This window comes from Astyanax mexicanus, chromosome 3 (genome assembly GCF_023375975.1).
Source record: "Astyanax mexicanus isolate ESR-SI-001 chromosome 3, AstMex3_surface, whole genome shotgun sequence".
Classification (NCBI taxonomy): Eukaryota; Metazoa; Chordata; class Actinopteri; order Characiformes; family Acestrorhamphidae; genus Astyanax; species Astyanax mexicanus.
The window spans coordinates 37,764,286-37,792,100 of record NC_064410.1 but is presented as its reverse complement, the minus strand read 5'-3'; the positions used below and the strand labels follow the sequence as shown (position 1 = coordinate 37,792,100).

Genomic DNA, 27,815 nt, shown 5'->3' with positions numbered 1-27,815 from the left:
TTATAAACTCTGATTTTACACAATTGCTCCATATGAACCCATTTATTTTAGACTCACTGCAAGTGGGTATTCTCCTTTTTCGAGATTCTCTGGTATGGCATCTCTAGTTCTCATGTGCATTTAGTTTTGGCATGTTATTCATAACGAAATGTATTTTTGGAGAGAAGCCTACTGTGAAAAGTTGTGTAATTTGTCACACTATGTTGCCAATCAGTCACGTAGTGTGAAAGTCCCAACAACTCAACAAATCGCGATTTCAGCACAACCAGTCGTGTAGAGTGAACAGCACAACAACTGATGACTAAGACAGTTATGTAGCGTGAACCTGGCATTAGTGGACTGGCATCAAATCCAGGGGGTGTTCCTGCCACATCCCTATTCAGGAAAATGCAGATAAGATGATTAGTAGATACATGGACAACATCAATAAACTCCATTCAAACAAAATAAAAACTATATTTCATTTGGGGGAAAAAAGCTGTTTTACTTTAATGCAATTAATAGAAGTTTGCTTCAGGTGGTAATTTGTTGAAATTGTATTTGAGTTTGGGTTTTTTTAGGGTAAAGCAAACAAGAGTTGGCTTTCAGCTGCTTGGCCTTTGGAGGTGTTGGAAGTTCAGTTAGAAGGAAAGTTAAGCTCTTTTTGCCAATCCTGCCACTCTTCCAACATTTACTTGACCACCAGCTTTGTAATTCTGTTTAAATCTGTGTAGTAGATAATTTGTAATAAAGTGAAGCATTGATGCAGTTTACCATCTATGAAAGTCATATAGTACAGCAAATCCCCTACTCCTGAACTGGAAGCTCCCACTTCTACTACAAAGAGGCACTACAAAGTCCTAAAGGTAAGGGTAGATAAGGGTTTCAGTGAATTTTCACTTGACCTTTACCATGATCGTAAAGATACCTGCCATGTTTCCCACTCCTGACTGGTCAGCTCATCTTTAATCTGTTTATTCAATTTATAATGAAAGACAGTTAGCATTCCACTTGTTTATAATACTCATAATGTGAAACTCATCTCCCTGCTTGCAATTTGCTTGCCTTTCTTTCTCTGATTGGATGTGTAAAATTCCAGCTGTTGTAATGTGGCACTCTAGCCTCTGAAATCTTCCAGTAGAACTTATACATCACATAGTCTACGTCAGAGCTATCAGTATGGGAGAAGTGAGCTTGCATTTTCAGTACTAATGAACAAGGGTCCAAGAACCCTCTACACAGAAGTGGCAAAAATACCTTACCGGGAAGGCTAGATTATGTGCTGAACTATGAAGGGGGGGTCTTGTTATGGGTTGAGCAAAGGTGGTCTCGAAAGTATTAACATTCATTACTTAGGTAGAAGTATAAATACTAGAGTCTAAAAATATCTAGAATATCTAGTAGAAGTGAGTAGTGCACCTCCTCCCACCCCACCCTTTTTTTCTAAAAGCTATAATGACAATAATATTACAATAAAATGTTAATGTTGAAACATTTGGGATGCACTAGGCTTCCTGCTTTAGCTGCGTATATACTCATTGAAAATGAATGTATTTTAGTACAATACAAATATATTAAAGAAGCTTAGTTGGACGTTTGTCTCGAGTTCTCTCCAGTGTCTAGCTTGCATTATCTTTATACTAGGCTACATACGTCTGCTATGTTCTTGCTGGGGTGTGGGCCAGACGTGTGCAGGTGTGATGGATCACCGTATAAACCAATAAGATTTATACTTCTCATCCAACCACAATCAAATTCACCCTATCCGAACAAGGATATTTATCTGGATAGGTTTTTTTCATTTTTTTCCTTGATGACAAACTGGAATGAAAAGTAAGAATGCTATTTTTTTAAATGTAAGGAGTAGAAAGTACAGATAATTGTGTGAAAATGTATGGAGTAGTAGTAAAAAGTCGTTTTGAAAATGAATTACTCCAGTAAAGTATATTAATAACCGAGTTCGAGTTTAGCATGAACTTTAGTTGTAGTTGTAGGTCAGCATTGAGATGGTAGGAGTGTGTGTGTGTGTGTGTGTTTTCTAATTAAATCCAGAATGCCTTGCTGGGCCTGATCTGTCTTTAGCCTTTTTTATTGGTACTACTCAGTAATTACAGCTTGTAGAATGACTTATTAGTCCATGAGTTCGTGCCTAATATACACTCCTTTACGGTTTATTAGGACAAGCCTCCAGTGGCCACAGCCTGATTTAGAATGTATGAAACACCTACATTTAAACACATATAAACACACAAAGTACATGCAAAATAATACTGAAGCAAAATCAATTTTTAGTAACAGTTTATATAATGAGACATTCTAAATTTATTCATTTATCGTGACCTTTTTAAAGTGCTGTTTAACATTTCAGAATCCAGTCTGACTGACCTCCCTGATCATTCTGCTCCCACTGCCTTTAACACGTAGCAGCCAAGTCAAGAAAGGGGCAGGGTTACCAAAAGTGTAGGCGTCTCTAGCTCTGACTCTGCTCTCAGGGCAGTGCAGAATCTGGTTGCAAATTTAAGAACATAGCAGACAATTTTGGCTTCATTGCTATAGAATGTAATGGTTAAATATCTTTTCAAAATCAATTAAAAAAGACTATGCATTTGGGGGCTGTTTGTTTCTTTTCTCTAATTGTACCAAAATCATACTAAACTGTGACTTTAAAACCACCTTGTGTACCTAATCATGACGTATACTATTTGATCCATTTGATCTGTTCTGTTCTGCCTCTGTTCCAGGGTCAGCCAGTCGTTTTAAGATCATTTCATGTCGCTGATATAATGATGATACATACATTTACACATTACTATGTGCACTTGTCATGATCGGGCAGAATTCAGACATGAGCAGATGCAGCAAACAGTGTTCATTGAAAAAAGGGGCAAAACAGAGAGTGGTCAGAACAAACAGGGTCAATTCTGTCAGACAGGAGCAGCAAGGGTTAACCATACCAGAGTAGAAGGAAAGTCCAAAGCTCATACACAGCAAGGTGATAAAAAAGGTAGGAGGTGAGGCAAAAATCAGGGTAAATGAAAAAAACAAAACAAGGTCGGTACACAAGAGCAAAACACAAGAATCACTAAAGCATCGTAAAGTGGGGGTAAGCCAAACAATACTCAGCAATGACTGAGTGGATGGAGGTGTATTTCAGCTGTGTGAAGCAGGTGATTTCAATAATCAGGTGATTAGCTTCCGGGTAGTGTCGTGTGCAGTATCGTGTGATTGTGTCTGGGAGTGATATCAGTGTGTAGTGCATTCTGGGTAGTGTAGTCTGGAGACTGGAGATCGCAGGTAGAGATTGCTGAGTGTGGGAGAGACAGGTTCGCTTTCAGCGGCAGGCGTGACCGTACTAATGTACTAGAATGAATGAACTTTTTTATATTAAAGCTGATGTTCATAAGTTTTGGGATTTAGGGCCCTCTCTGGTGAGAATCATTTTAAACTGGGCGGGAGTGATGCGGTCTCCTTTCAGAGCGGATGAATCCAATTTCAGGTTATGTTCAGTCAGTCAGAGAGAGACACTTTGTTTTTACTATGAGTGAATGAGCTACTGAGGTCTGAGTTTCCTCTTCTGAAGTCTCCATTGCTCCACCAGCCGCTCGCGTTCAGGAAACTGAGCCGGATCCTCTTTTAGAGGCTGTACATGTGATGTAAGTACATATAAAGACATGTGACGTGGCCAGAAAAAACTCCTGTGAAATGCGATCTGATGCTCCAGATTTTAGAATTAATATATTAGGCTTAGCAGGGATGGTCGTTCCAGCACATTGGTACCATTAAACACAATATTTTATCCCTTTTTTCCACTTTAAGAATATTCTGGCTTTGTAATTGGAATATAAAAAAATTCAAATATCCTAAACATAACATTGTTTTTAAAACAAGTTGACCTACAGACTAATTTATGTTAATGAGTCCTTCTCACTAAGTAAAAATGTTTTACATTATGTTCATATATTGCACTATATTGTGACAGTCCTAGTAAACTATACTATTGCTGTGTTTCACTTGTCTGTAAGTGTGATTGGAGTTACATTTTGTGTAAATAAATCAAGTACAAGTACAAGAAACTCCCATTTATCCAGGGCTGGTGGGTCGGACCTGGAAATAGCAGGAGGGTAAAGAAGACAGAGAGAAGAAAATCAGGATGACAGGGAGCAAAGTGCAAAGCAGAAAAGCAAACAGCATCTCGGCAGAATCCTTGTTAAATCTGCGAAGTCTGAATCACGTCTCATCCAGCCGTCTCTGAAAGACAAACACGGTTTTCTCACATGGATTCTGGAGAAAAGAGAAGGGGGAGCTCCTTGTTGACTGTGTGTTCCTAACTGATGAGGAGCACAGTGTAATTGCCTCCGCTGTACCAGTTTAATCTGCTAATAATGACAGTCTGGCTAATAGTGGTGAGAGGTTTAGAGGCTAATTAAGCTGACTGACATTTTTAGCACATCTACACTGGGTCTGGGTGAATCTTTACTCCTTACGCTCACTGAAGCAGAGAAGGTTCCTGTCAGCTTAGGACACTTACTGTATAATCTGTTTATCGCTATCATGGGTTATTATGGTTCCGCAGTGCAAATCAGTATAGTTACATGATTATTCGTCTCTGATGTGTCTCAAAAAAACCTTGCGCTCACACCAAAGGATACCAAAGTGTGTATATACGTGTGTGTGTGTGTGTGTCACATTAATTCACATCAACGTGCTTTTTGCATCCTTCAACAAGTTGTGTTGTAACACCAGAGCAACCACATCAGACACCATAACAGCCACCTGGGATACAATAGTAACTGCCTAGCAACCACAAAGGAATGTCATGGGAACTGCTTAAAATACGACAGGAGTTCCAATACTTCCAATACTGTAGTACTGGTCTAGCATCAACCTAGTTGCAATACCGCAGCAACCACTTAATGACCACTAATTAGCAGCACAGTCTACTTTTAGAGTTTTTTTTTTTTTTTAAATACAATGGACTCTAAGTACTACATCTCTCAAATTTTGGCATGCTAACTAAGACAGTTTTCTCTCCTTTGACAGATCCTGGCTAACATCATCATCTTCATCTGCGGAAACATGGCAGGCGCCTATCACAAGCACCTGATGGATCTCGCGCTTAGACAGACCTACCAGGACACATGCAACTGCATCAAATCACCCATCAAACTGGAGTTTGAGAAACATCAGCAGGTATGATCACTTTCTGGTGGTGAACTGCAGTATATACAGTAAATGCAGGTATGGATGCAGAGTAGCCAAGAAGATCATGATTACTAAAAAAAAAAGTATCATTATTTACAGGTCAGATACTCAATTAAATGGCATGGTAAGTTATCATGAGCCAGATGGACATACATACACATTTATATGTGTTTTTAAAGGTGTGCTTTTCAACTGGGGGTGGGACAAAAAGTCTAAAGCAATGGTAGAACCAATCACAATCTCTACCTCAGCTAGGGAAAGGTAGAATGTTTGTTAAATACATTTTTTTAAATTAACACACAGTTAGTTTTATCAAGACTGATAAAACCTAAAACACTCTATATACTTGGCAAATAAATCACCACCTGGATTTAACTAAGCAAATAGGCCTTATTGGATAATTGCTGCAATGGTGATTATCTTTCAGCTGGCAACAAGTTTTGTAACCCCAATTGGTGCAATAAGTTGCTTCTCAATTTGTAAAAAAACATGTCGGAAGACACATCCATTTGTCATGTAACAGATGTCAGTCTGTTTGAGAAAACATCTTGGGAGATTGCTGAAACTACTAAAACTGGGTTAAGAACTGTTATTAACACTTTATTAAAAACTGGAGGGCTAGTGGGGACCCATCGTCTTCGAGGAACAAACATGGCTGAAAAAGGTCCTGAATGATTGTGATTGGTGATCACTTAAACGTTTGATGTAATCAAATCGAAGAACAACAACTGTAGAACTCAGGGCTATGTTTAGTAGTGAAAGTAAGAGCAAACCACTAATTAGTGATGCTAACCAAAAAAAAATGCAATTTGCTAGAGAGCATAAAGATTGGGTTTTGGAGCAATGGAAGAAGGTCATGTGGTCTAATGAGTCCAGATTTACCCTGTTCCAGAGTGATTGGGTATCAGGGTAAGAAGAGAGGTAAGTGAAGTGATGCACCCATCATGCCTAGTGCCTACTGTACAAGCCTGTGGGGGCGGAGCTATGATGTGGGGTTGATGCTGCAGTTGGTCAGATCTAGGTTCAGCAACAGTGTGTGCTGAAAGAATGAGGTCAGCTGACTACCCGAATATACTGAATATAGACCAGGTTATTCCATCAATGGATTTTTTTCTTCCCTGATGATACGAGCATATTCCAAGATGACAGTGTCAGGATTCATGGGGCTGGAATTATGAAAGTGTACAGGATTCAGGGAGCATGAGATCATCATTTACACACATGGATTGTTCACCACAGAGTCCAGACCTTAACCCCATTGAGAATCTTTGGGATGTGCTGGAGAAGGCTTTGTGCAGCGGTTGGTCAGACTCTACCATCATCAATGCTGCAAGATCTTGGTGAAAAATTAATGCAACACTGGATTGAAATAAATCTTGTGCCATTGCAGAAGCTTATCCAAACAATGGCACAGTGAATATATCAATAGGCTGCTCTTCAGAGGTGTTTGCTAGCAAAGTTAGTCTCTGCTCACAGTACATTGAACACTGTAAGGAAACACTGATACAATCCATACAGCTCTGGCCATGGCTGTATGTGATTTGAAAGTTAACCATCAGTCGATGGTCTTATTGCTTTTCATCAGTCAGAAAGAAGTAAAAAAAAAAAGAATAAGTGTGGAAAAGGCTTTCTAAAATGACTTTAAACATAAAGACACAGCATGTATAAAAACAAACCAGAGAGCCTTATACTGTGATTGCTTTTCATGGTTTGAGTATTTATTCAGTCCAAAAAAGATTTCTATTTTCTTGCTGACTGCTCAGGCCCTGGAAAACAAAAAGGCTAGACTTCTGCACCTCTTTATATTGTGTTTTCCAATACAATCACCAACTTACTTAAAGTACTTACTGAATATTATTAAATATATATATGAAAATTGTAATAAAACATTTAATAAAATCTATAGGCTATATGGCAAAAGTCATAAGACAAGAACTAATATAGTATACAGTATAAGAACAGTATATTTTAACATGATGACACTTAACCATAAGTGTACAATTTTATTTAATTTCATTTAACATTTTAATTTTAATTTCCCTGAGGGAACCCTCCACGGGAACCCTCCCAAAGGGATCAATGAAGATCTATCTATCTATCTATCTATCTATCTGTCTGTCTGTCTGTCTGTCTGTCCGTTCATCCATCCATCCATCCAATAATTACCATTACTTAAAGCAGAACATCTCAGTCGTAAGTACTTTTATTTTATTTACCTGTATTGTAAAGAATTCCCTGCAACAAAGAGTTAGAGTGTGATTTATCAAATAGTGATCATATTATAAATACAGCTCTGGAAAATTAAGAGACCACTCAATTACCAAATTAAAAACGTCTGGAATATAATCAAGAGGACGATGGATGATCACAAGCCATCAAACCAAGCTGAAAAAGTTACCCAAAAGCAGTATGTAAAACTGGTGGAGGAGAAGATGCCGAAATGCATGAAAACTGTGATTAAAAAACAAGGTTTATTTCACCAAATATTGATTTCTGAACTCTTAAATCTTTATGAATATGAACTTGTTTTCTTTGCATTATTTGAGGCCTTCTGCAAATAAATGCTCTAAAATGACCATATTTTGATTTTTATTTTTATTTTACTCAAACATACACCTATAAATAGCAAAATCCAAGAAACTGATTCAGAAACTGAAGAGGTCTCTTATTTTTTTCCAGCGCTGTAATATTGCCTAGTTTGTTGTCAGTTGATTAAATCATTTTTATTGCTCTTCGGATTTTACAAAAACTGATTACTACATTGATTACTGTAATGATTTAGCTTTGCTAGATTATTACATTACTAATATACTGTATCTGATGGTGACAACTCTAAAAATATCAGAGCTCTGCTGGCTGGTAGAATAAGTATTGCTTTGGGATGGAGAGAGTGAGTAAGTGAGTGAAGGAAGGAGAGTAATGGGGGTCGGGGGGGTTGAGTGTGAGTCATCCGTGCAATTGAACACAAAGGATCATTATGTCACTATAACTGGCTTCTAATATTCCAAGGCTGAGTGAAGCAGAGAGTTGTTTTGGCCAAAAATAGCTGAGTAACCCCCACCCTGTCCTTCCTTTTTGGAGCAGGGTGGGGTGTACGTTTGTGCAGCACTTCCTCTTGCCTGGATTCTTCATGTTTGTGGGTTTTTTACTGTGTGTGGAGGGATTATTAAGAGCCTGTTGGAGAGATGGTGGTGAAGTGTGTGAGAGGTAGGGAGTTTTGGGTAGGGAGGCAGTGTTGGAGCTGCTGCTCTATCTGCATATATACACCTGTAATTTCATTATTCTCCATGTCATCGGAGCTGCTGCTTTTTTCGCTACTGCATGGTGCAATTAAGGGCTACAAGTCTCCCCGTCCCTCTTCTCTGTTGGTGTTAATGCACACACACACACACACATACACACACAAAAGCTACTCTTGTGCTTTTTCACCCCATGCTTTTATGTTCTACTGTAATTACCACTGAGATGGATGGCAGCTTTCCCTTAGTACATCACTAGTCATCCTGGCCTGTCGTGTAGCAGAATGTGTTGGTATTTTTGCGGAGCGGCGTCAGCAGAGCCAGACGGCTCTCTGCTTTTACTGCCACTCCACCGAGGCCGCTCTATACACGGACTGTGTTGCTCCTGCTACATTAGCTCAGGCCCTATCAATGGGCTAATTGCTGCAGTAGAAAGCTGCCGAATCCCCCACTGTGGCACCACTTGTGGACGTGGGCTGACATATAACCCTGAATACATTTATTTATTTATTATTTATTACTTTATTTATTTATTAATCAGAAAAAAGTTGGGACAGTATAGAAAATATAAACAAAAGATAAAAGCAAATGTTGCTAAAAATCTCGATGTAGTTTTTTGCATTAATGCTGCATCACAGAAGTGTATGTTCATTTACATTTAAGGTATTTAGGAGACCCTTTATCCAGAGCGACGTACAACAGTGCTTCGTTGATACTTCAAAGTATCCATTGCTAGTTTGTAGAGACTAGGATTAAGAGATACATGAGGCTTAAAAATGTTTAGAACCCTTGGAGAATTTTTTTTAAGTTTAGTTTAAGAACTCCTTGAAATGATGAGCCTTCAGTTGGCATTTGAAGACCGCAAGTGACTATGCTATTCTGACATCCAATGGAAGTTCGTTCCACCACCTTGGTCCTCCAGCACAGAGAAGAGTCTGGATGTTTGTTTTCTGTTGGTTTTGAGCTGTACTGGAAGCTCTAAGAGCTCTTGGTACAGATCTGCCTTTGACCATTTCCATCAAGTAGGAAGAAGCTGGTCTGTTTTTGACACAATGCAACATTATGACTAAAAACATGCGTTTTGGTTTAGGATTTGCCCCTCTTTGCTGCTTTTTTTTTTTTGTGTAGTTCCACTGTTTCACTGCTCAATGCTAGGGGCTTTACACTTAGACCATAGATGACTCTCATCATTAGAAATGGTGACCATAACAGACAACCCAAGTTGCACAAATTATTTTCAGGGAGCCTTTATTGATATGCAGGTGACGCCCATGACTTCCAGGAGACTTCAGACGTCTGCCTTAGGATTGTCTCATCTGTGACAGGACCAACAAATTAGTTTCCAATAACTAAAATAAAAATATTGTAATTTAGAGCTTTTATTTGCAGAATATGAGAAATGGCTGAAATAACAAAAAAAAGATGCAGAGCTTTCAGACCTCAAATAATGCAAAGAAATCAAGTTCATGGTTATAAAGTTTTAAGAGTTCAGAAATCAATATTTGGTGGAATAACCCTGGTTTTTAATCACAGTTTTCATGCTTATTGGGATGTTCTCCTCCACCAGTCTTACACACTGCTTTTGGATAATTTTATGCCACTCCTGGTGCAAAAACTCAAGCAGTTCAGTTTGGTTTGATGGCTTGTGATCATCCATCTTCCTCTTGATTATATTCCAGAGGTTTTCAATTTGGAAAAATCAAAGAAACTCATAATTTTTAAGTGGTCTCTTTTTTTTTCAGAACTGTACTTTTAGAGGAAATTTCCAAATTTGTCTTAGGTATGGTTGGTTGACGAATAAGCCAACATGAATCCTTGTACTTTTTTTGGTAAATCGATTTTGTTTTTGTTTATTTTCGTTTCCTTTTTCTTTTGGTATTTTGACCGATTTTTGTTGCACCTGTCACTTTATAAAAACACTTGCACTGGATGTGCTACTGCAGTTTGCCATCATTTTTCCTACAACTCACTACCCTTTTTTAGGCACAAATACCCTCACCTGTGGGCAAGGTGTGACAAGGGTGGATCTTAAAGCTGAATTCAGTTATTAAAATGTCTCCTAGTTCACCAGCTGTAAATAGCTGTCATCAGTAACAGTGAGAGAGGAGGACTCTATGCTGCAAATGTCTGTAAAGGGGTCCTTTTTTTGTTGATAATAGCATGTCAATTTGAAAGCGCTTCTGTCTGCCGTTTTTTTTTTTTTTTTCATTTCAGGTAAATGGACCTGAGTCAGACGATAATTGACCTTCCTTTTGTCCCCCCCCAGTCACAGTTTGCTCTGTACCAAACACTCTTCATCTGCATTCCCACTGCACACTGGTCTTTTGTAGTTATAGACTGGAGCCAAACTGGAACTGTACACAGGAAAACACAACATTGCTGTGCCTGAGAGCCAAAATCATGTGTCTGATAGATAGCTGTGAGTTCTGTCGTTGATTAAAGGGATGTCACTATTGTATTAATAAGGCTGTACCTATGATATTGGTTAATCAATAATAATTTTGGTGTGTGTTTGAGTAATATAGTCTAATTACAAATACAAATAGCTTCAAATAAACAGTAACATTCATATTTTGCAGACATTAAAAGGGTTATACCCTTTATATATATGAAATAGTCTAAATCAGATCATTAATAAAAATAGTATCCTATTTCACAGTTTTGAAGACAGACACTGTTCAAACAAATATGATTTGGGCTTATATACAGCTTTTTCCCGATAAAATTAATAGGGAGCAAACATTTTTGTACCCTTCTCGTGTCACGATGATACAAATACACCAGTAACACCCAACCAACCACAGGGGGTACCACATCAGCAACTTGAAAATCACCTTAGATAACCAACTGTGATACCACAGAAACAACCTAGAAACCACATAGATTTCCAGATTTCTACTAAGGCTAGCCAGACAGCGCTACACTGAGAATCTCTGTGTGAGTGTTCCGGTAAGCCAGGGCGATATTAGCTAGTGGATCGCCCCACATAGCTTGTTTTAACCCGGTAAATGGGAAGGCTACAGTCCAATATACTCACCTTTGAATGACAAAAGAGCTAACTAGTGCTTAGCGTGGTTAGCGGGTAATGCTAATGCTCCTCCAGCAGTGCTAGCCGGGGTTAGGAGCAGGCTACAGGCTGATAATACTCACCTCTGAATGACAAAAGAGCGTAGTTAGCGGCTATGCTAATTTTGCTCCAGTCTCGAGTCTTGGTGCTGGAGAACTAAACTGAAACTCCTGTATAACACTGTACTTCAGCGGAGTGGCTTTACTGCTCTTTACAACCTAACTGGTAAAATTCATACATAAGGCGCCCTGGACTAAAAGGCACACTGACAAATTTTGAGAAACTTAAAGGTTTTAAATGCGCCTTTTGCATAGTGTACAATATCACAACTTAGAAGACATGAACCAAGGTCCTTTCATTTATTTGGAAAACAAGAATTTTGTCTTTTAAATGTTGTAATTTTTCTATATTATGATCAGGAGCATAATTCAGCAAGGTCAAACTGGTCCACGTTATTTTCAGGTTTACTTTACAATAAGGAAAAATAATGTGCTTTCAGATGTCTCAGTATTTTATCTTCTCTTTATGCTACAGGAGCGTCTCTTGCTGTCCCTGCTGCCCGCCCATATTGCACGTGTGATGAAGGCAGAGATCATCCAGAGGCTGAAGGGACCAAACTGCGGCCAGGCCGAGAACACCAACAATTTCCACAACCTCTATGTGCAGAGACACACCAACGTCAGGTAGGACAATGCCTAATTCACAGCACACATATCCATCAGGTTTACTCTACGCGTATTTACTACTTAACAAATGAGTTCTTACTGCATGGACCTGCACTGGAATTTCTTACTACATTCAAGCCTCTCTTCTGAAAAGGATTCTGTGAACTTTCCTGGGTTTTCTGGTACTACTTTTTGTGCTTAAATCAGTGTCTATAATTTGTTTGCCACATTCTTCTCACACATCTTCTATCTCACTCCCAATTGCACCACTCACTGATATCACACAGTCTTTTTACCCCAATGTGGAACAGGCTCTGTTCAGGTTCATGTGTCTAATTTTGAGCCGTTAAGTTCAAACCCAAAATGTTTGTTCCCAGCTGGAACCAAAGAATGGAAGGTTCTTTATTGTGAAGAAGTGTGTAGCTTCCTCTATTGGGGGTGTTTTCTGTGACATATCACATATTTGCGACACTTGGTTTCTTTAAAACTGGGGCAAACTTAGGCACCAAGCACCAAGGTTCTTATAAGCCTGAATGGAACCAGTTCAACCAAATTACTTTAGTTTAAAAGATTTTGGACTCGGTATCCTAAATCAGACTTCATTACGGTTTGCGTACCTAATTTGGAACTGTTTGGCTCATTTCCATCAACAAAAATAGATTCTGGAACCCAAAAGGTTTGTTCCCAACTGAAGCCAAACAATTATGAATGTTGTGATTTGCCTTCTATATCTTTCTGTAACTTTCACACACAAGAATGGCTAATTGCAAGGCACCTATTGTTTACACATTACACATTATGTGTACACATTATACAGCACTGTAAATGAGAGACCACTTAAAAAGGGTGAGTTTCTTTGATTTCATTTAAATTTTACCAAAAAAACTCTGGAATATAATCAAAAGAGGAAGATGGATGATCACAAGCCATCAAACCAAGCTGAACTGCTTGAATCTTTGCACCAGGAGTGGCACAAAGTTATCCAAAAGCAGTGTGTAAGACTGGTGGAGGAGAACATGTTAAGATGCATGAAAACTGTGATTTATAAATATGAACTTGGAATCTAAGTTTATAGAATAAAACAGCAATGTTCATTTTACTCAAATATATACCTCTAAATAGTAAAATCTGAGAAACTGATTTAAAAACTGAAGTGGGCTCTTATTGTTTTCCAGAGCTATATCTCCTTGCTTACAGTATCTCAATATATTACAATGTTTTAAATTGTAACCCCTGTATCATGATATGTATTATATAGCCAAGTTCTTGCCAACACACAGCCCTAGTTATTTTTGACAAGTCCGAGTCGAGTCGGGATCATCGGGGACGAGTTCTCGCTCTACCATTTCTAAATTCTATTCATGCAAAGCTGCTTTCAGAAACCCAGCCCAGATCTGTTATACTGCATGATGAACAGCACCAGCCATACGTTCCTCAAGGGGCTCCAGAGGAGTTGTGGTGTGAATAATGCGTTATGAGATCTCATGAGATCAAAAGAGGACCCAAAAGAGAGCTAAAAAGACCCCTTTAAAAGCACAAAAGAGGTCATTTGCAGCTGCATTTGCAGCTAGGTCTCTTTCAGGTTCACATAAGTGAGACTTAAAATGAACATATGTTAAAAAAACACCCACATATTACAAACCCTAGCCACATACTAGCAGAGATCTAAGAAAGCTCAGCTAGAGAGAATGCTGTGTATTTCTTTTTACTGCAAAGGACATAAGTAGCTGTTGTATTCAACCATTTTACCTTAAAAAAAAAGAAAGACTCTTCAGTTTCATATAAAATCGGTTTCCTTCCATCGTATGGGAGGACATGGAGTCCTCTCCTTTTTTGAAGTAATATTTTTCTGTGCTTCAAAGGTTTACACCCCCCTGTAATATGTTTTTCATCATGGTGAGAGCATGCTGAAAGGACGGCTCTCCTCATTATGACGGGTGCTCGTGTTTGTTTTGCAGGAAGAGGGAGATGGCTAGATAGTTCCTCTGACCTCCCGCAGCACAACAGCTTTCTGAAGAGCCCTATTTGGGTCTGAGTACAGATGCGCGCATTTACTCACGATTTCACCAGGATCATAAGCCTCAGACTTCACAGCCGTGCTATTACAGTGTGTGTGGAGCGGCGGAGCACTAAGAAGTGCATGCCCCTCAGTGTGAGGTTTCGTTATGTATGGTCTGGAGCGCTGCTAGACGGAGAAAGAGAGAAATGACGAAATTCTTAGCAATAATATCACTCAGTGTGGCTCTTTTATTTTGTATGCATTGCACTAATGAGCACAATTGTCTCTACAATTTTAAATCGTTATTTTAAAGTGGAAAAATTACATTGTACACACCTCTCCACTTATGTAAGAAAAAAAAAAAAGAGTTGCACTGACTTAACGAGAAAAAGAACAATAATAGCCCACTAGTTTGCACTAATTTTTTACATGCTTACCTTAATATACACTAAGCTGTAAAGTAATATCAGGTAGATTTGCTTATGAGGTTTCTGATAATGTAAGCCTGTTTAAGACCTGGCATTAACCTCAACATAATATGTTAACGATTGTGTCAAATTCAGATTTCACTTAAAAGTCTAAAATTCCAGGTGTAAACACGCCGAAGACATATTGGGATCAGATTATGATCAGATAACGTAAACCCACATTAGTGAGTGGACAGGGACGGATTACCTCAACAATACATTTAATAAGTGTAAATTAAGGGTCCGATATCCGATATGACACGTGCATATCTGCCGATATTGATGAAATTCACATTTATAACTTAAAAAGAGACTATACACCCCAGTATAGCTTTATAGGCTTTGTCTTGAACATTTCCCAAGGCCCATCGCAATGCTCATTGCTATCTTACACCCCACCAACAGTCTATTTTCATGCCTTATGCCTGCATTGTTTAACCCTTAAAACCCTACAGATTAATTTTCCATCCAAAATCGCAGCTTAATTAATCAGGATACCCTTCACACATAAACATAATCCATATATGGTTAGAAAGGGCAGAACCTACTCTTTCTAAATATAGTGAAGACATCCCAGTGTGGTAAAGCATCTACAAGAAACCCTTTGAAAAATCACCTAAAAAGTGAGATCTCCTTCCCCAAGCAATATTATTTACCTTTAGTGCTTCCAACATATTTATATGATGTTTCAAACCAAATATTATCAGTAAATGACTCAAAAGTCTTCACAGAAAAAGTGTGAAACTACCTGCACTCAAACTAAAGCTAGGTATGTGTGCAGTACTTTATATAGTTTTTATTTTACTTGCACATTTTTACTAAGTAGTTATTTTGCACTAAACATTTTTATTTATTTAGACTAAATTTTTTTTTTTTTTCATTTAGTTTTCTTTGTGTGTACTGATCAAAATACTGAAAGGCACAGTCGGCTCTGAGTGTCCGGTTTTTAGTATCTACATGTATCCTAGAGGTGTGATTATCAAGAAAAATAAATCTGCCTGATGCTCTCCATGTATTTTGTCAACATAATAATAAGCCATGTAATGAACTATCATCAATATTCTTATGCTTTCTACTTACAAACACTGTAGTCTAAACATTTTTAAAAGATATCTTAGGTGTGAATATATTTAAAGGGTTAAAAAAAACAAGAACTTGGTAAAAGTTTGACCAAAACATGACCAGTTCCAGGAAAATATAACAATTCTGCTTCCTTTTACATTTTAAATGATTACATTTTTGAGCAGCCGTATGGCTTCTGAAGTAAAAGAGATCAGGGCAGGTGTCTGTCTGATATAATTACTGTGTTATAAGAGGAACTGACAAAAACAGCCTAGGGTTCTAAGGGTTAAATAGGGACAGAGCTTACAAATATATCTACGCCAGTGGGCGTAGTGGTCTGGAAGTGAGGTGTGTTCAGGTAACAGTCAACTGTTCCATTTATTCCCATCTTAGAAAAGCAGGTGCGCTGTGTGCAATTATCATTTGTTAAACACACACAAGGACACAATGCAATGAGCAAACCTTTGACATCAACAATAAACAAAATACAGAATCAAATAACATTGCTGTTTCTGTAAATTACCTGTTTGCGCATCTTCACAGCATGAATGCACAGGTCAATGTCTTCTGATGAGAAGCACAGAAGCATTGCACCATTAAAATAGCAATCCACCAAAGTCAGAGCACAACTGGCTCTTACAGAGAATAGTAAGTGATGAGCTATTTGGTTTATTTTTACGTTATGCCAAGAAAATCACCCACCCTTAATTAATTAAGAGAACTAGAACATGCCTTTTGAGCATTTCACGCCACAAAAGGCGTTATTTTTTTGTCTCCTCACGATACCAAAGACAAACTGACATGCTATAAATCAAACTGCGCAGTGCATAGTTAACAGCTTGCAAACAGATCAACTTTAAGACTAATATAAATAAATCAAAATAAGCTTAAATCATTGAATTTTGAAGAAGTGCGGCCACTGTTGGCCAATTATAGTAGTCCAGCATACAAAAAATGTGTCCGTTTGACATATTGGCCAAATCAGCTGATGCCAGTGTCTAAGCGCTGCCAATCTGTTTAGGAGATTGCTAGTTTAAATCCCAGTCATGCAGCTTGCCATCAGCTGCCAGAGCCCTGAGAGAGCACAATTGACCTTGCTCTTTCTGGGTGGGTAGATGGCGCTCTTTCCCTTCGTCACTGCTAGGGTGATGTTGATCAGCACTAGGCGTCTGTGAACTGATGTATCAGAACCGAGTTGCTGCACTTTCCTCCGAGTGCACTGTGATGCTACTTGCCAATGCTGCATCATCAGCAGTTTAAAAAGAGGTGATGGCTGACTTCACATGTGTCGGAGGAGGCATGTGATAATTGTCACCCTCATTCTGTGGTGGCATCACAAGTGATGGAAGATATACAGCTGAGTAGCAGATGAATGGGTGGGACACTCTGCCTAGCTAAATTGGAGAGAAAAATGGGCGAAAATCAGAAAGAAAATGATTTCCGTCCAATACTGATATAATTCCAATATCATTGTGCGCCCCTAGTTGAAAATGAAATGCATTTTCTGTAATCAGATAATCAGTTATAATACAAGTAGTTATCATTGTGGATATTACAGATATTACAGAAACGTGAAATCTCTCTATAGTTCCACCATCTATTGTTACTCTAAACGAGAGATCTTAAACCTTATCTGCAAAGACCGGTTTGGCTGCTGGTTTTCATTCCAGCCAAGCAGAAGCACATCAGAGATCAGTAGTTAGAAGATTAAACAGGTGGAATCGGATGTGCTGAGGTGTTGTTAGGATTAAAACTTGCAGCCACCCCAGCGGATCAGATTTGAGACCCCCACTCTAAACTGATTACAGTCTCCCAGAGCATGGCCATTTTGTATAGAAGCGGGAAGTCAAAAGAGAAATTGTTAAGTGCTAGTTTTAAGAGGCTTTTCTTGTCATTCTCTCTGTACACAAGAACACAGTGGAGTGAAATTATGCTCCTCCAGCATGATGGAGCAACATAGAACAAACAGTACGATATAAACAGTATAAAAGATAATTGTGCAACAAATCAAGAGTGTGCAGATCTGTTCTCAAAGCTAAACATGGCTACTTGGGAAAAATCTAAAGTGAAAAACAGTATTGTATTATCTATGAGAATGGACCGTACTGTGTGCACCATTATCCTTTTTTCTCTTTACAGCATCCTGTATGCAGACATCGTTGGCTTCACTCAGCTGGCCAGTGACTGCTCTCCAGGGGAGCTGGTTCATATGCTCAATGAGCTTTTTGGCAAATTTGACCAGATTGCCAAGGTACTGCACATGCCACATCTTCTCACTTTCTAGACCTTTCCTTCCAGCAGACCTTAGGTCCAACCACTAATCACTAATTCATCTACTTACTGCCTCCTGTAGAGCTTAATTAGTTGATTGGAGTGTGTTAAATTGGAGACCCCTGATCTAGACACTAGCATTTCTTAAATGCCTAAATCTTTCAGCAGCAATTACCACTTGCAGACATTTCTATTTGCCATATAACTGTAAATACACTGCCTGGACAAAAAACAAGTCGCCGTCTGGATTTAACTAAGTAAATGATCTGGGGTTTCTGCAGTTGGTCAGGTCTAGGTTCAGCAACAGTATGTGCTGAAAGAATGAGGTCAGCTGACTACCTGAATATACTGAATATAGACCAGGTTATTCCAATATGGCACGGCCATATTCCAAGATGACAGTTTCAGGATTCATGGTGCTAGAATTGTGAAAGAGTGATTCAGGGAGCATGAGAAAGTAAATCTTGTGACACTGCAGAAGATTATAGAAACAATGTCACAGTGAATGTGTGCCGCAATTAAAGCTAAAGGCGGTCCAACGAAATATTTGAGTGTAGAGTTTTTGGCTAGGCAGTGTATATAACACACAGTCCAGTATTGTCCAAAGGCTTTTGAGAAAAGAAAATAATAGGCTGGAGTGTACAGAAATGTCAGAAACCAAATCTCTACCAACATATGAATAACACATTAACATGTGGATGCTTGCAGATACCACACAATAAGCGTAATTTGTTTTGCTGCTTATGTTTCAGGACAATGAGTGCATGAGGATAAAGATTTTAGGGGACTGTTATTACTGCGTGTCTGGACTGCCAGAGTTTCTACCCGACCATGCCAAGAACTGCATAAAGATGGGACTGGACATGTGTGAGGCCATCAAGTAAAACACCACCTCTCTTTCTCCTTCTCCCTGCTTCTCTCTTTCCCTCTTTCTCTCTTTCTGCCTCTCTTTCTCTGTCTCTCTGCAATACTTGAATTATTTGTGGTATATGGTACATTCCAGCCAAAACCTCAAACATCTACTTTCAATTTAATCAAATTAAATTAAGTAACTGTATACATGTAACACAAAGTATATATATCATTGTGACATATAGCTCTGAAAAAAAATAAGAGACCACTTTCTTTAATTTTACCAAATTAAAAAACCTCTGCATTATAATCAAGAGAAAGATGGATGATCACAAGTCACCAAACCGAGCTGAACTGCTTGAATTTTGCACCAGGAGTAAAGGCATAAAGTTTTCCAAAAGCAGTGCGTAAGACTGGTGGAGGAGAACATGCCAAGATGTGATTAAAACTGTGATTAAAAACCAGGGTTATTCCACCAAATATTGACTCTTAAAACTTTATGAATATGAACTTGTTTTCTTTGCATTATTTGAGGTCTGAAAGCTCTACATCTTTTTTATTATTTCAGCCATTTCTCATTTTCTGCAAATAAATGCTCTAAATGACAATATTTTTATTTAGAATTTGGGAGAAAAGCTGTCCGTAGTTTATAGAATAAAACAACAACATTCATTTTACTCAAACATATACCTTTAAATAGCAAAATCAGAGAAACTGATTCAGAAACTGACGTGGCCTCTTAATTTTTTTCTGAGCTGTATATAATTCATGTACACATTTTTAACCACATGAATCAGCTCTTATTTAAGTTCAGAACTGTCACAAAACAACCTTTCTAAGACCTAAGATAAGGTCAGTTTTACAGAAGTAAAAACATTTAAAATTTCAATGGAAGTAGTTAGTATTTCTTTTGGTCCATTTATCATGAAATTATTTGCAAAATGTATTTGAAAAATATTGCCCAAAAGAAATACAATTTAGATATCTGCATCTCTAGCTGTAGGGTTATAGCCTTCTATCCCTTAGCGTAAGGCTAGTTTTTAACATATTGCTAAAGTCTAAACATGATGAAGATTACAGGTTATTTTATAATATCACCTTTCCATTGTTATTGTATTTTGATTTGTGAATTATACGTACTGTATATTAGAATTACAATCTATTTGCCCTATAGATAAATATATGAAGATGAGATTTAATATATTGTCTGAACCACATGTCTACTGTCAGTATAGTAAGAATAAAATAGTGCTCTATAGATGGTGCTGACTTCAGTTCAAATCCATTTTCTGGTCCGATGCGCACTTATGAGCTCTTATTTACTGTGAACCTCAACCTGAACAGAGCTGTTATCACTGAACAAGGATTAACAGTAGAGGACTGTTCTCAGCCTAAAATACACAAACACATACACACTTCCTTCTATTCTTTGCAGTGATGGTTCTTTTGGGAGTATTTTTGAGATGTTGTGAGCTGAGTTCAGGATAATGAGGTAAAATATAATAGAAAGCCTTTCCTGGACAGTTGAGACAGTTACTTAGCAGGACAAACTCTTTTTTAATACCCTCATATTTGGAGCAGTGTATGAGCAGATCTTCTTCTAACTTCTAACATTCACAGTTATCTGTGCATTGCACCTGGAGAAAAAAAAACTGTGAATTTGTTTTGGCGGTAGCAAATTACATGATTCAGATGTCTCATCCCGTTTCACAAGATTAAAATGTTAAATTAACACAATGGCTGATGTTCAGTTTGCTTTTCAAAAACATTTATAATATAATATTTTATTCATATGCAAAAGACACATTTGAGTCATGCAGATTCAGTGCAGATAAAAAAAACATACATACATACATAGAGAACTTAAACTGAAACTGAAAACAATCCCCACTACAGCAACTCTATTTCAGGCCGTTTTGGAGCATTTCTATTGGTCCATTCATTAAGAAGTTTAGACACAGTATAAGAGACAGTTTGTGTGTTGAAATTATGCAAATATCAAGAAAAATGAAGATACTTGTTTTTTTATTGGACATCAACAATATAGTTAGAATACAGTAACTGTGGTTTATTGAAGGTCTGATAGCAATTTGAACCTGATTGTGAGGGATAACTATAAAAGCTCATTTTTGCTCAGCATTAAATACAGACATGAACACAGACAGAGTCTTTCATTTATATTTGTGCATGATCTTTGAAAGCTTACAGATATTGATGGAATGAAGCAGTACTGGTGGAATTCATGTAGCCAAAAGGTAATGTGAAACACTAAAGCCCTATCCGGATGGCATTAGTTTCTCAGGGGGTCCTGGGGTAATTTTCTCTTTTATGGGGTTATATTGTCCTCTGTGATTTTATTCCCATCCAGACCAATCATGTATGTGTTTTTCTCAGAAGTCCTTTGAATTATCTACTGTTTTTTGCTGAACTCTGTGGTTGTCTGTTAATTTTAGTCCCGTCCGGACACACATCTCTGAGTTTCGTCACCTTACCGTAACCATATCACCGCTTCCACTTAATTACACTTTGGGCCTGAGTTTCCACAGAGATCCACGTAAACACAACAGTGAATGGAAATGGAGGAGCTACTGAACGTGATTTCATGTGACCGAGAAAGCCAAAAAACTCACTGGTCCTCCGTTTCTTTCAATTGCAGTCCGGATGCAGGAGTTTTATCACTGAGTAGAAGTGTGAAATATTTTTTACAGACGTCCCCCTGAGAAACTAATCCCATCCCCATAGGGCTTAACACTACCCATATAGACACAGCGAAGAAGAAATTCAGACCATTAAAGGGGTTAATACTGTTTTCACTGCCATTTAGACCACCATTCAGCATTCTACATCTGTTGTTGCTGTCGCCATGTTTGTTGTTGTCAGAAGCTTTTGATTCTGATCTGCCCTTAACTGGATGTATTCCTTAACATACATGTCCAAATAAAGAATGCAGAAAAGTATGTGGGCAGTGGTGGTTACAGTAACAGAAACAGTCCTAAAACTGTACATTTTATGAACATAAAATTAGGAAAAATGATTTTTGAATCTAAAAGCCACTGTTCTCCGCCTGAGCGTATTGTAATGCTGAAATACGATGTGGCGTTTCAGGAAGGTGAGAGATGCCACTGGGGTCGACATCAACATGCGCGTTGGAGTGCATTCGGGGAACGTTCTGTGTGGTGTAATTGGCCTGCAGAAATGGCAGTACGATGTCTGGTCACATGACGTCACTCTGGCCAATCACATGGAGGCTGGGGGTGTACCTGGGTAAGCTTTTTTGTGATTTTTCTCTATTTCTCTGGCTCTCTCCTCATTGTTCCTGTGTTTTTGCATTTGTGATGAGCACTATTAAATCGATCAAGAGCCCTTCAAGGTAATATAAACATCCTGTGGAGAGCACTCTAAAGGGGCTTGTGGGTGATGATGAGTTTTTGTTCGTCAAAAAGACAATAAAAGCAGTTCAGTCTCTTTTATTATCTGCCTGCCTCGTTCATATTATACACTTACAGTTCTCTCTCTCTCTCTCTCGTCTGATGTAAAAATTCTCGCCCGTGTGTTTTTACTGAAGTGTTTTCTCCCGCTCGGCTGTTTGTCCTGTGTGCTGCTCCGCAGGCGGGTTCATATCTCCTCTGTAACACTGGAACATTTGAAGGGGGCGTATAAAGTGGAGGCGGGAATGGGACAGAGCCGGGACTCATACCTAAAAGAGCACGGCATCGTCACTTACCTGGTCATCAACCCGAAGGTAAAGCGTCATTGCAAACCTGTTATGTAAATAAAAACATGCTGTAGGCAACAAATTGACTTTTTAAGCTTATGTGTCATGTTTGAAACTGCGGAAATGATCGAGCTTTTGTTTGTAACCTTCAGTAGTCTGGATATTATTGTCTGTGATAAATACAGATTTTATTTACATGGTGTTATTTTAATGTTAAAACATACATCAGTCAGCTATAACATTAGTGCCACTCACCTAATTTTAAGTGGGTTACACTTACCACACTATGGTAAGTTATAATTGCAGTAGAAAAGTATGTTACATACAATATGTTTTACCTAAGAAAAGAAAGTAGAATGTCTTAATAAAACTCTTAAGAAAATAATTACTGTATTTTACTATAAGGCGCACTGTTTTATAAGGTGCACTATCAATGAACGTCTATTTCAAGGCGAACTGGATGATAAGACATATTTTAAGCAAAAATAATAAGGAACAATGGTGTCACCATGTGCTACTGAGGAACTTGTTCTGGTAAGCCAGGGCGCTATCAGCTAGCATGAGTTAACTCTTGTTTTTGTATCCTTGATTCAAAACAGTTGGTTAGTAAAACTCACTCATATGAACTGCTTAATCTGAGGTTGACTGCTGATGTTGACACTGGTGTTTGACGGGTTCCATTTAGTGCAGCTGTCATTTGACAGTCTTTCTCTCAAACTGCGCACTCTAAGTTATTTATCTTCTTGCACAGTTGTGCATCGGGGCCTCCCACTCCTTTTTCTGTTCTTGTTAGAGCCAGTTTGTGTCACTCTTCGAAGGGAGTAGTTAACAGGATGATAAGATATTTTCAGTTTCTTGCCATTGAGTAGAATTTCCTTCCTTAACACAACAATGGACTGACTGGTCTCTAAAGAAAGTTGTTTCTTTCTGGCCATTTTGAGCTTGTAAGCAACCCAACAACTTCTCTTCTCTTCTGTTCTCATCTCTTCTCTTCTCTTCTCTTGAGCTACCAGTGATAAATAATCATATAAAACAATGCCATGCTTTTTGTTATTATGAGTGATAACTGTCACTTCACAGGTTTAAACACGCACAGGCTCTTGACCATCTTAAATGTCTTCATCTCAGACAGTTGTTATGTATTTTATGATGCAGGTAAAATGGTTTGACACTAATGGTTTCATGGAAGAACAATGGCGTCACTTCCTTTGATTCAATTACAGCACCTTCAGTAATGAGATTTCACAGCCGTGGTGTGTCTGGCAGTGCCTCTAGAGTTCCTTCCTTCACCATCAGTTAAAGCATAAGCCGTCCTCCATAAACGTCTCGTTTGAAACGCGTCTATTTACTGTGGCAACTTGGCATGTCACAGAGCGCAGGCAGACACTGCAACTCAGATGAGCCCAGAATGCTTATGTTTTTAGACGTGTGTGGGTTTCTCTCTGCCCACATGTATCACTCAGCTTGGCAGCGTATTTTGCTACGTAACACCCTGTGCTTCTTTCAAAATCTGGTCATTTATTTTGGCTTCATCAATGGATGTGCGCTCTTGCCGGCGGGCTCAACAGCAGCTGCTCCTCTCCTGAGGGATTCCTGCAGGTTTCTGTTCTCCACCTCTAAAGCCTCTCAGCAGCCTGACCTGCAGCAACCCACAGCTCCTCCTACACCACCTCTTGGCTCACTGCTGCACTAAATTTAAGATTGATTACGCTGCTATTCTTGTGTCATCCTGAAAGCACTCCAATGGTCTCTACATTAATTGCGGCTTATTTTGCTTCATAGTTTGAGTGAGCAATTATACATAAATGTAGTTCAGGGTAATGTGGTGATTATGTGATTGACAGACAGGCTCAGCGCATTTTTGGCTATGGTTTTTGTGTACCAAAGGAAGGACAGACAAATGCAGATAAACATGATACAACAGCAGGCAGGGAGGGTCAGTAACCAAAAGGCAGGCAATCCAGGGTCATAAACAAAATAAGCACAGTATCAGAGGGTAGGTTAAGGCGAGGTCGAAATATAATAAAAACAGTTTGGTAACAGGAAATTAATACAATGAGCAAGGCAAAAGGGATAGTCGAAGAAACAAAGATAGGTAACGAGAGAACAAAGCGAACACATAGTAGAAAAGCTATTAAACTAGATTTAGTACTCAGCGACAAACGGAAGAAAGTGGGTGGCATACAGTATATAAACAATACAACAGTTGAAAATAATTAGTTGCTCGGAGAGCGGGAACGGCGTAGTCTCATGCGTCAAATCAAGTCAATATTTGCTTTTATTGTCAATTCTGCATGTGTACAGGTCATACAGAGAATTTAAATTGTTATCCTTCTACTCAAAAGTTACACCAAGTACAGAAAATAAGATTATAAATATAAAAGAATAAGAAACACTAAATGTAAAATACAGCAAGCACACAGATAGACATACATAAGACAATAGACACAAGGCAATAGTGCAATAGTGATGGAGGATTAAAGAGCAAATGACAGTACAAGTATAAACAGATCCTGTAAAACAGTAGTGCAGATATACAGGCATAGAAAAAAGCTTTAGACTGGTAAAGTGAATGAGTGCGTAAAGTTCTTGAAATATCACAGTTTTATGGGGAATTAAAGTGGGTATGACAGTGTAAGTATAAGCAGTAGTGCAGGTATGGGGTGTATGAGTATGTGTACGTGTCAGTTCTTAAAAAGTTTCAGTACTGTGTTAAAGTGGTGGTGGGGTCAGGATGCTGAGTGAGTGTGTGCTGGGGGCAGGATTGGGATGGGGAAGAGAGTTCAGCATCCTCACAGCCTGATGGATGAAGCTGTTCCTAAATTATCAGACTCTTAGTAACTAATTAACAACACATTAAAGATTTAGCATTCAGTAGATTATCAATAGGCTTTACTGAAGATGGGATTAGAGTGATATCAAGGGGCTATCAATGGACTAGTGTTAGGATTTGAACTGAGGTTAAGGTTAGTTTCAAGCAGAACTACTTAGTTTAAGTATCATTTGTGAAGGTACCCCCATATTTCAAGGCTTGACTAAGGTTTGCCAACGTAGCACTAAACCCATTTTGTCATATTAGCTATTACTGGTTCTTAATGCAGTGTTCTCTGAGGGATCTTAGATTACATAGATTATTTTTACATTACTTACTAATTTACATTGCAGTCCCTCCCTAAATAGTCCCAGTCTAACCTTTAAGCAGTACTGAGTATTTACACTGTTGTAGGCTCGTAATAGGCTTGTAAATAAGCTTGTAAAACAACTTCTGAGCATCTTACACTCCAACCAAGTTATATAGTCACTATTTACTGTACTACCTAAAGCCTGTTTGGCAGTCAGTGTACACCATGTCCAAATACTACAGAAATTTTACATTTTACGATATTGTGCTTCAGGTGTTCCTGTTCAACGTTGTAACCTTGGTTTTTCTGAAACCGTGATCACAGCTGCTCAGCTCTGTGCTTGTGTTTGTCTGCAACTCCCAGAGTGAGAGACGTAGCCCGCAGCTCCACTGCCGCCCCCGTCCTGCTCTGGACGGGGTGAAGATGAGGGCGTCAGTCCGCATGACTCAGTACCTGGAGTCTTGGGGAGCAGCTAAGCCCTTTGCCAACCTGCACCACAGAGACAGCATGACCAACGAGAACGGCAAGATCAACACTCGCGTGAGTCTCCTACAGAACACACACACTCTCAGTGTCACTGAAATTGATTAATTGATTGTTATAAACACTGTATTTAAGTCAGCACTAATTTTTTAATACACTGGACAGCAAAAAACACATGAAATCTGATTTTTGCAATACAAACCACAAGTTATGTGAGCAACCCATGCAGATCAGTCTGCGATGTCCAGACATGCAATATACTTTACAGACTTTCTCTGTAAACTATATACTTTCTCATCTTAACAGAGCTAATTAAGAAACAAATACACTTTCCTGCAGTCTGAACATAGCCTACGACCCTTGAATTAACCAGCCATGGGTTTTATAATGAAAGTGTTGTAAAGTGTTCTAAAGCTGAGAAACCCAGCAGTTCTGAGGCATCAAGACTGAAAATGCACATTCCTGACCTAATGATTAAATACAGCTCTGTACAAAAGTCTTGTAAAGAGAAAAATATGTTATTGTCTGTAAAACAGTAATAACATTAAAGTAAATACAGATAAACATAAATGCACTGGGCAAATGTCAGATTGTGTTATTTGTGTTGGAACCCAGTTAGCTTTTTAAAAAACAGGTTTGGTTAGGTATTTCTGGTAATTTCTCCAGTCACTGTATTAATGTATTCAGTTTTACCAGCAGCTTAATGCATTAACTGTAGTAATCTGATTAGATAAACTAAGTTATGGATGGGAAATGGTAATACTGGAAATTTCAACCCCTAAGATATGTGCATAGGTTTGTATTGGGTGAGTTTATTACTTGAATAAAAAAAAAGTCAATACAATTGATGTTTTTCACTATGTTTACCTTGGACAATACATTTAGCAATACACTTATCCTTTTCACTTTGTCTGTTTAATTTATTAGAAATTGTGTTCACCTTTACAAAAAGTCAATTTAATGCACGTCCAGTATAACAAAGTTCAGTGTGATTTTAAGCTTTTCCTTTAAAATAAATTGAACAGTTTTCTGTTTTCATTTTCAGGATGTACCACTGGGGCACTTCCATTTTCAAGGGCCATCAGAAAGGTCAGTTCCTTTTTTTTTTAAAAAAAGGAAGAAACTAAAAGTCAACTCAAGAAAAACTACATTATTCTTGTGGACTAAATTAAAATAAAAAGTTGCCTTTAGGTATCTATAAGGTGTAGCATCTATTTGTGATTTTTCACTGCATTTTACCATAAATAAAACTGTCACGAAAAAAATCTCCACGAATTGCAAAACAAATCTAATTTTGCAAACAAAGAAGAGAACATAAGTTACCTTTTTTCAATTGTAATATTTTTTTTAGAATTAATCTTTTGCAAAAACATTTTTTCTTTGCGTTTCGCACTTTGCGTTCCTTTTTTCTCTTTGCAATACTTTCCCTCCTTTGCGTTCCTCTGTTTTGTTTGCGAGTCTATTTTGACCCCTTTTTGACGTGGGGGCGTGGGGAGAGGAGAGGGGCGTGGCTATGGAGGAACGTGTCATCAGCTGGAGCCTCTGCTCAGCCTAGACGCTAACCAGGCTGAACAACAGCTATTTAACAGTTATAATTCATAAGTTAATTCTAATCATTTATTTTACATATACCTAACTACTGAATTATATAATATTGTTGTTTTCAGTTAAATTAAGCAAAACGCTGAATTT

General features: G+C 38.3%; 1 protein-coding gene across 1 annotated transcript in view; it reads left to right on the top strand.

Annotated features, from left to right (window-relative positions):
- adcy2b (adenylate cyclase 2b (brain)) overlaps positions 1 to 27,815 on the top strand; it is a 144,859-nt gene that overhangs the window by 73,733 nt on the left and 43,311 nt on the right. The window contains exons 5-12 of the mRNA XM_007231726.4: positions 5,020 to 5,169; positions 12,022 to 12,170; positions 17,820 to 17,931; positions 18,704 to 18,831; positions 21,909 to 22,067; positions 22,413 to 22,545; positions 26,004 to 26,180; positions 27,169 to 27,212. Coding sequence (XP_007231788.4) covers positions 5,020 to 5,169; positions 12,022 to 12,170; positions 17,820 to 17,931; positions 18,704 to 18,831; positions 21,909 to 22,067; positions 22,413 to 22,545; positions 26,004 to 26,180; positions 27,169 to 27,212 — 1,052 coding nt within the window. The remainder of the gene's footprint in view (positions 1 to 5,019; positions 5,170 to 12,021; positions 12,171 to 17,819; positions 17,932 to 18,703; positions 18,832 to 21,908; positions 22,068 to 22,412; positions 22,546 to 26,003; positions 26,181 to 27,168; positions 27,213 to 27,815) is intronic.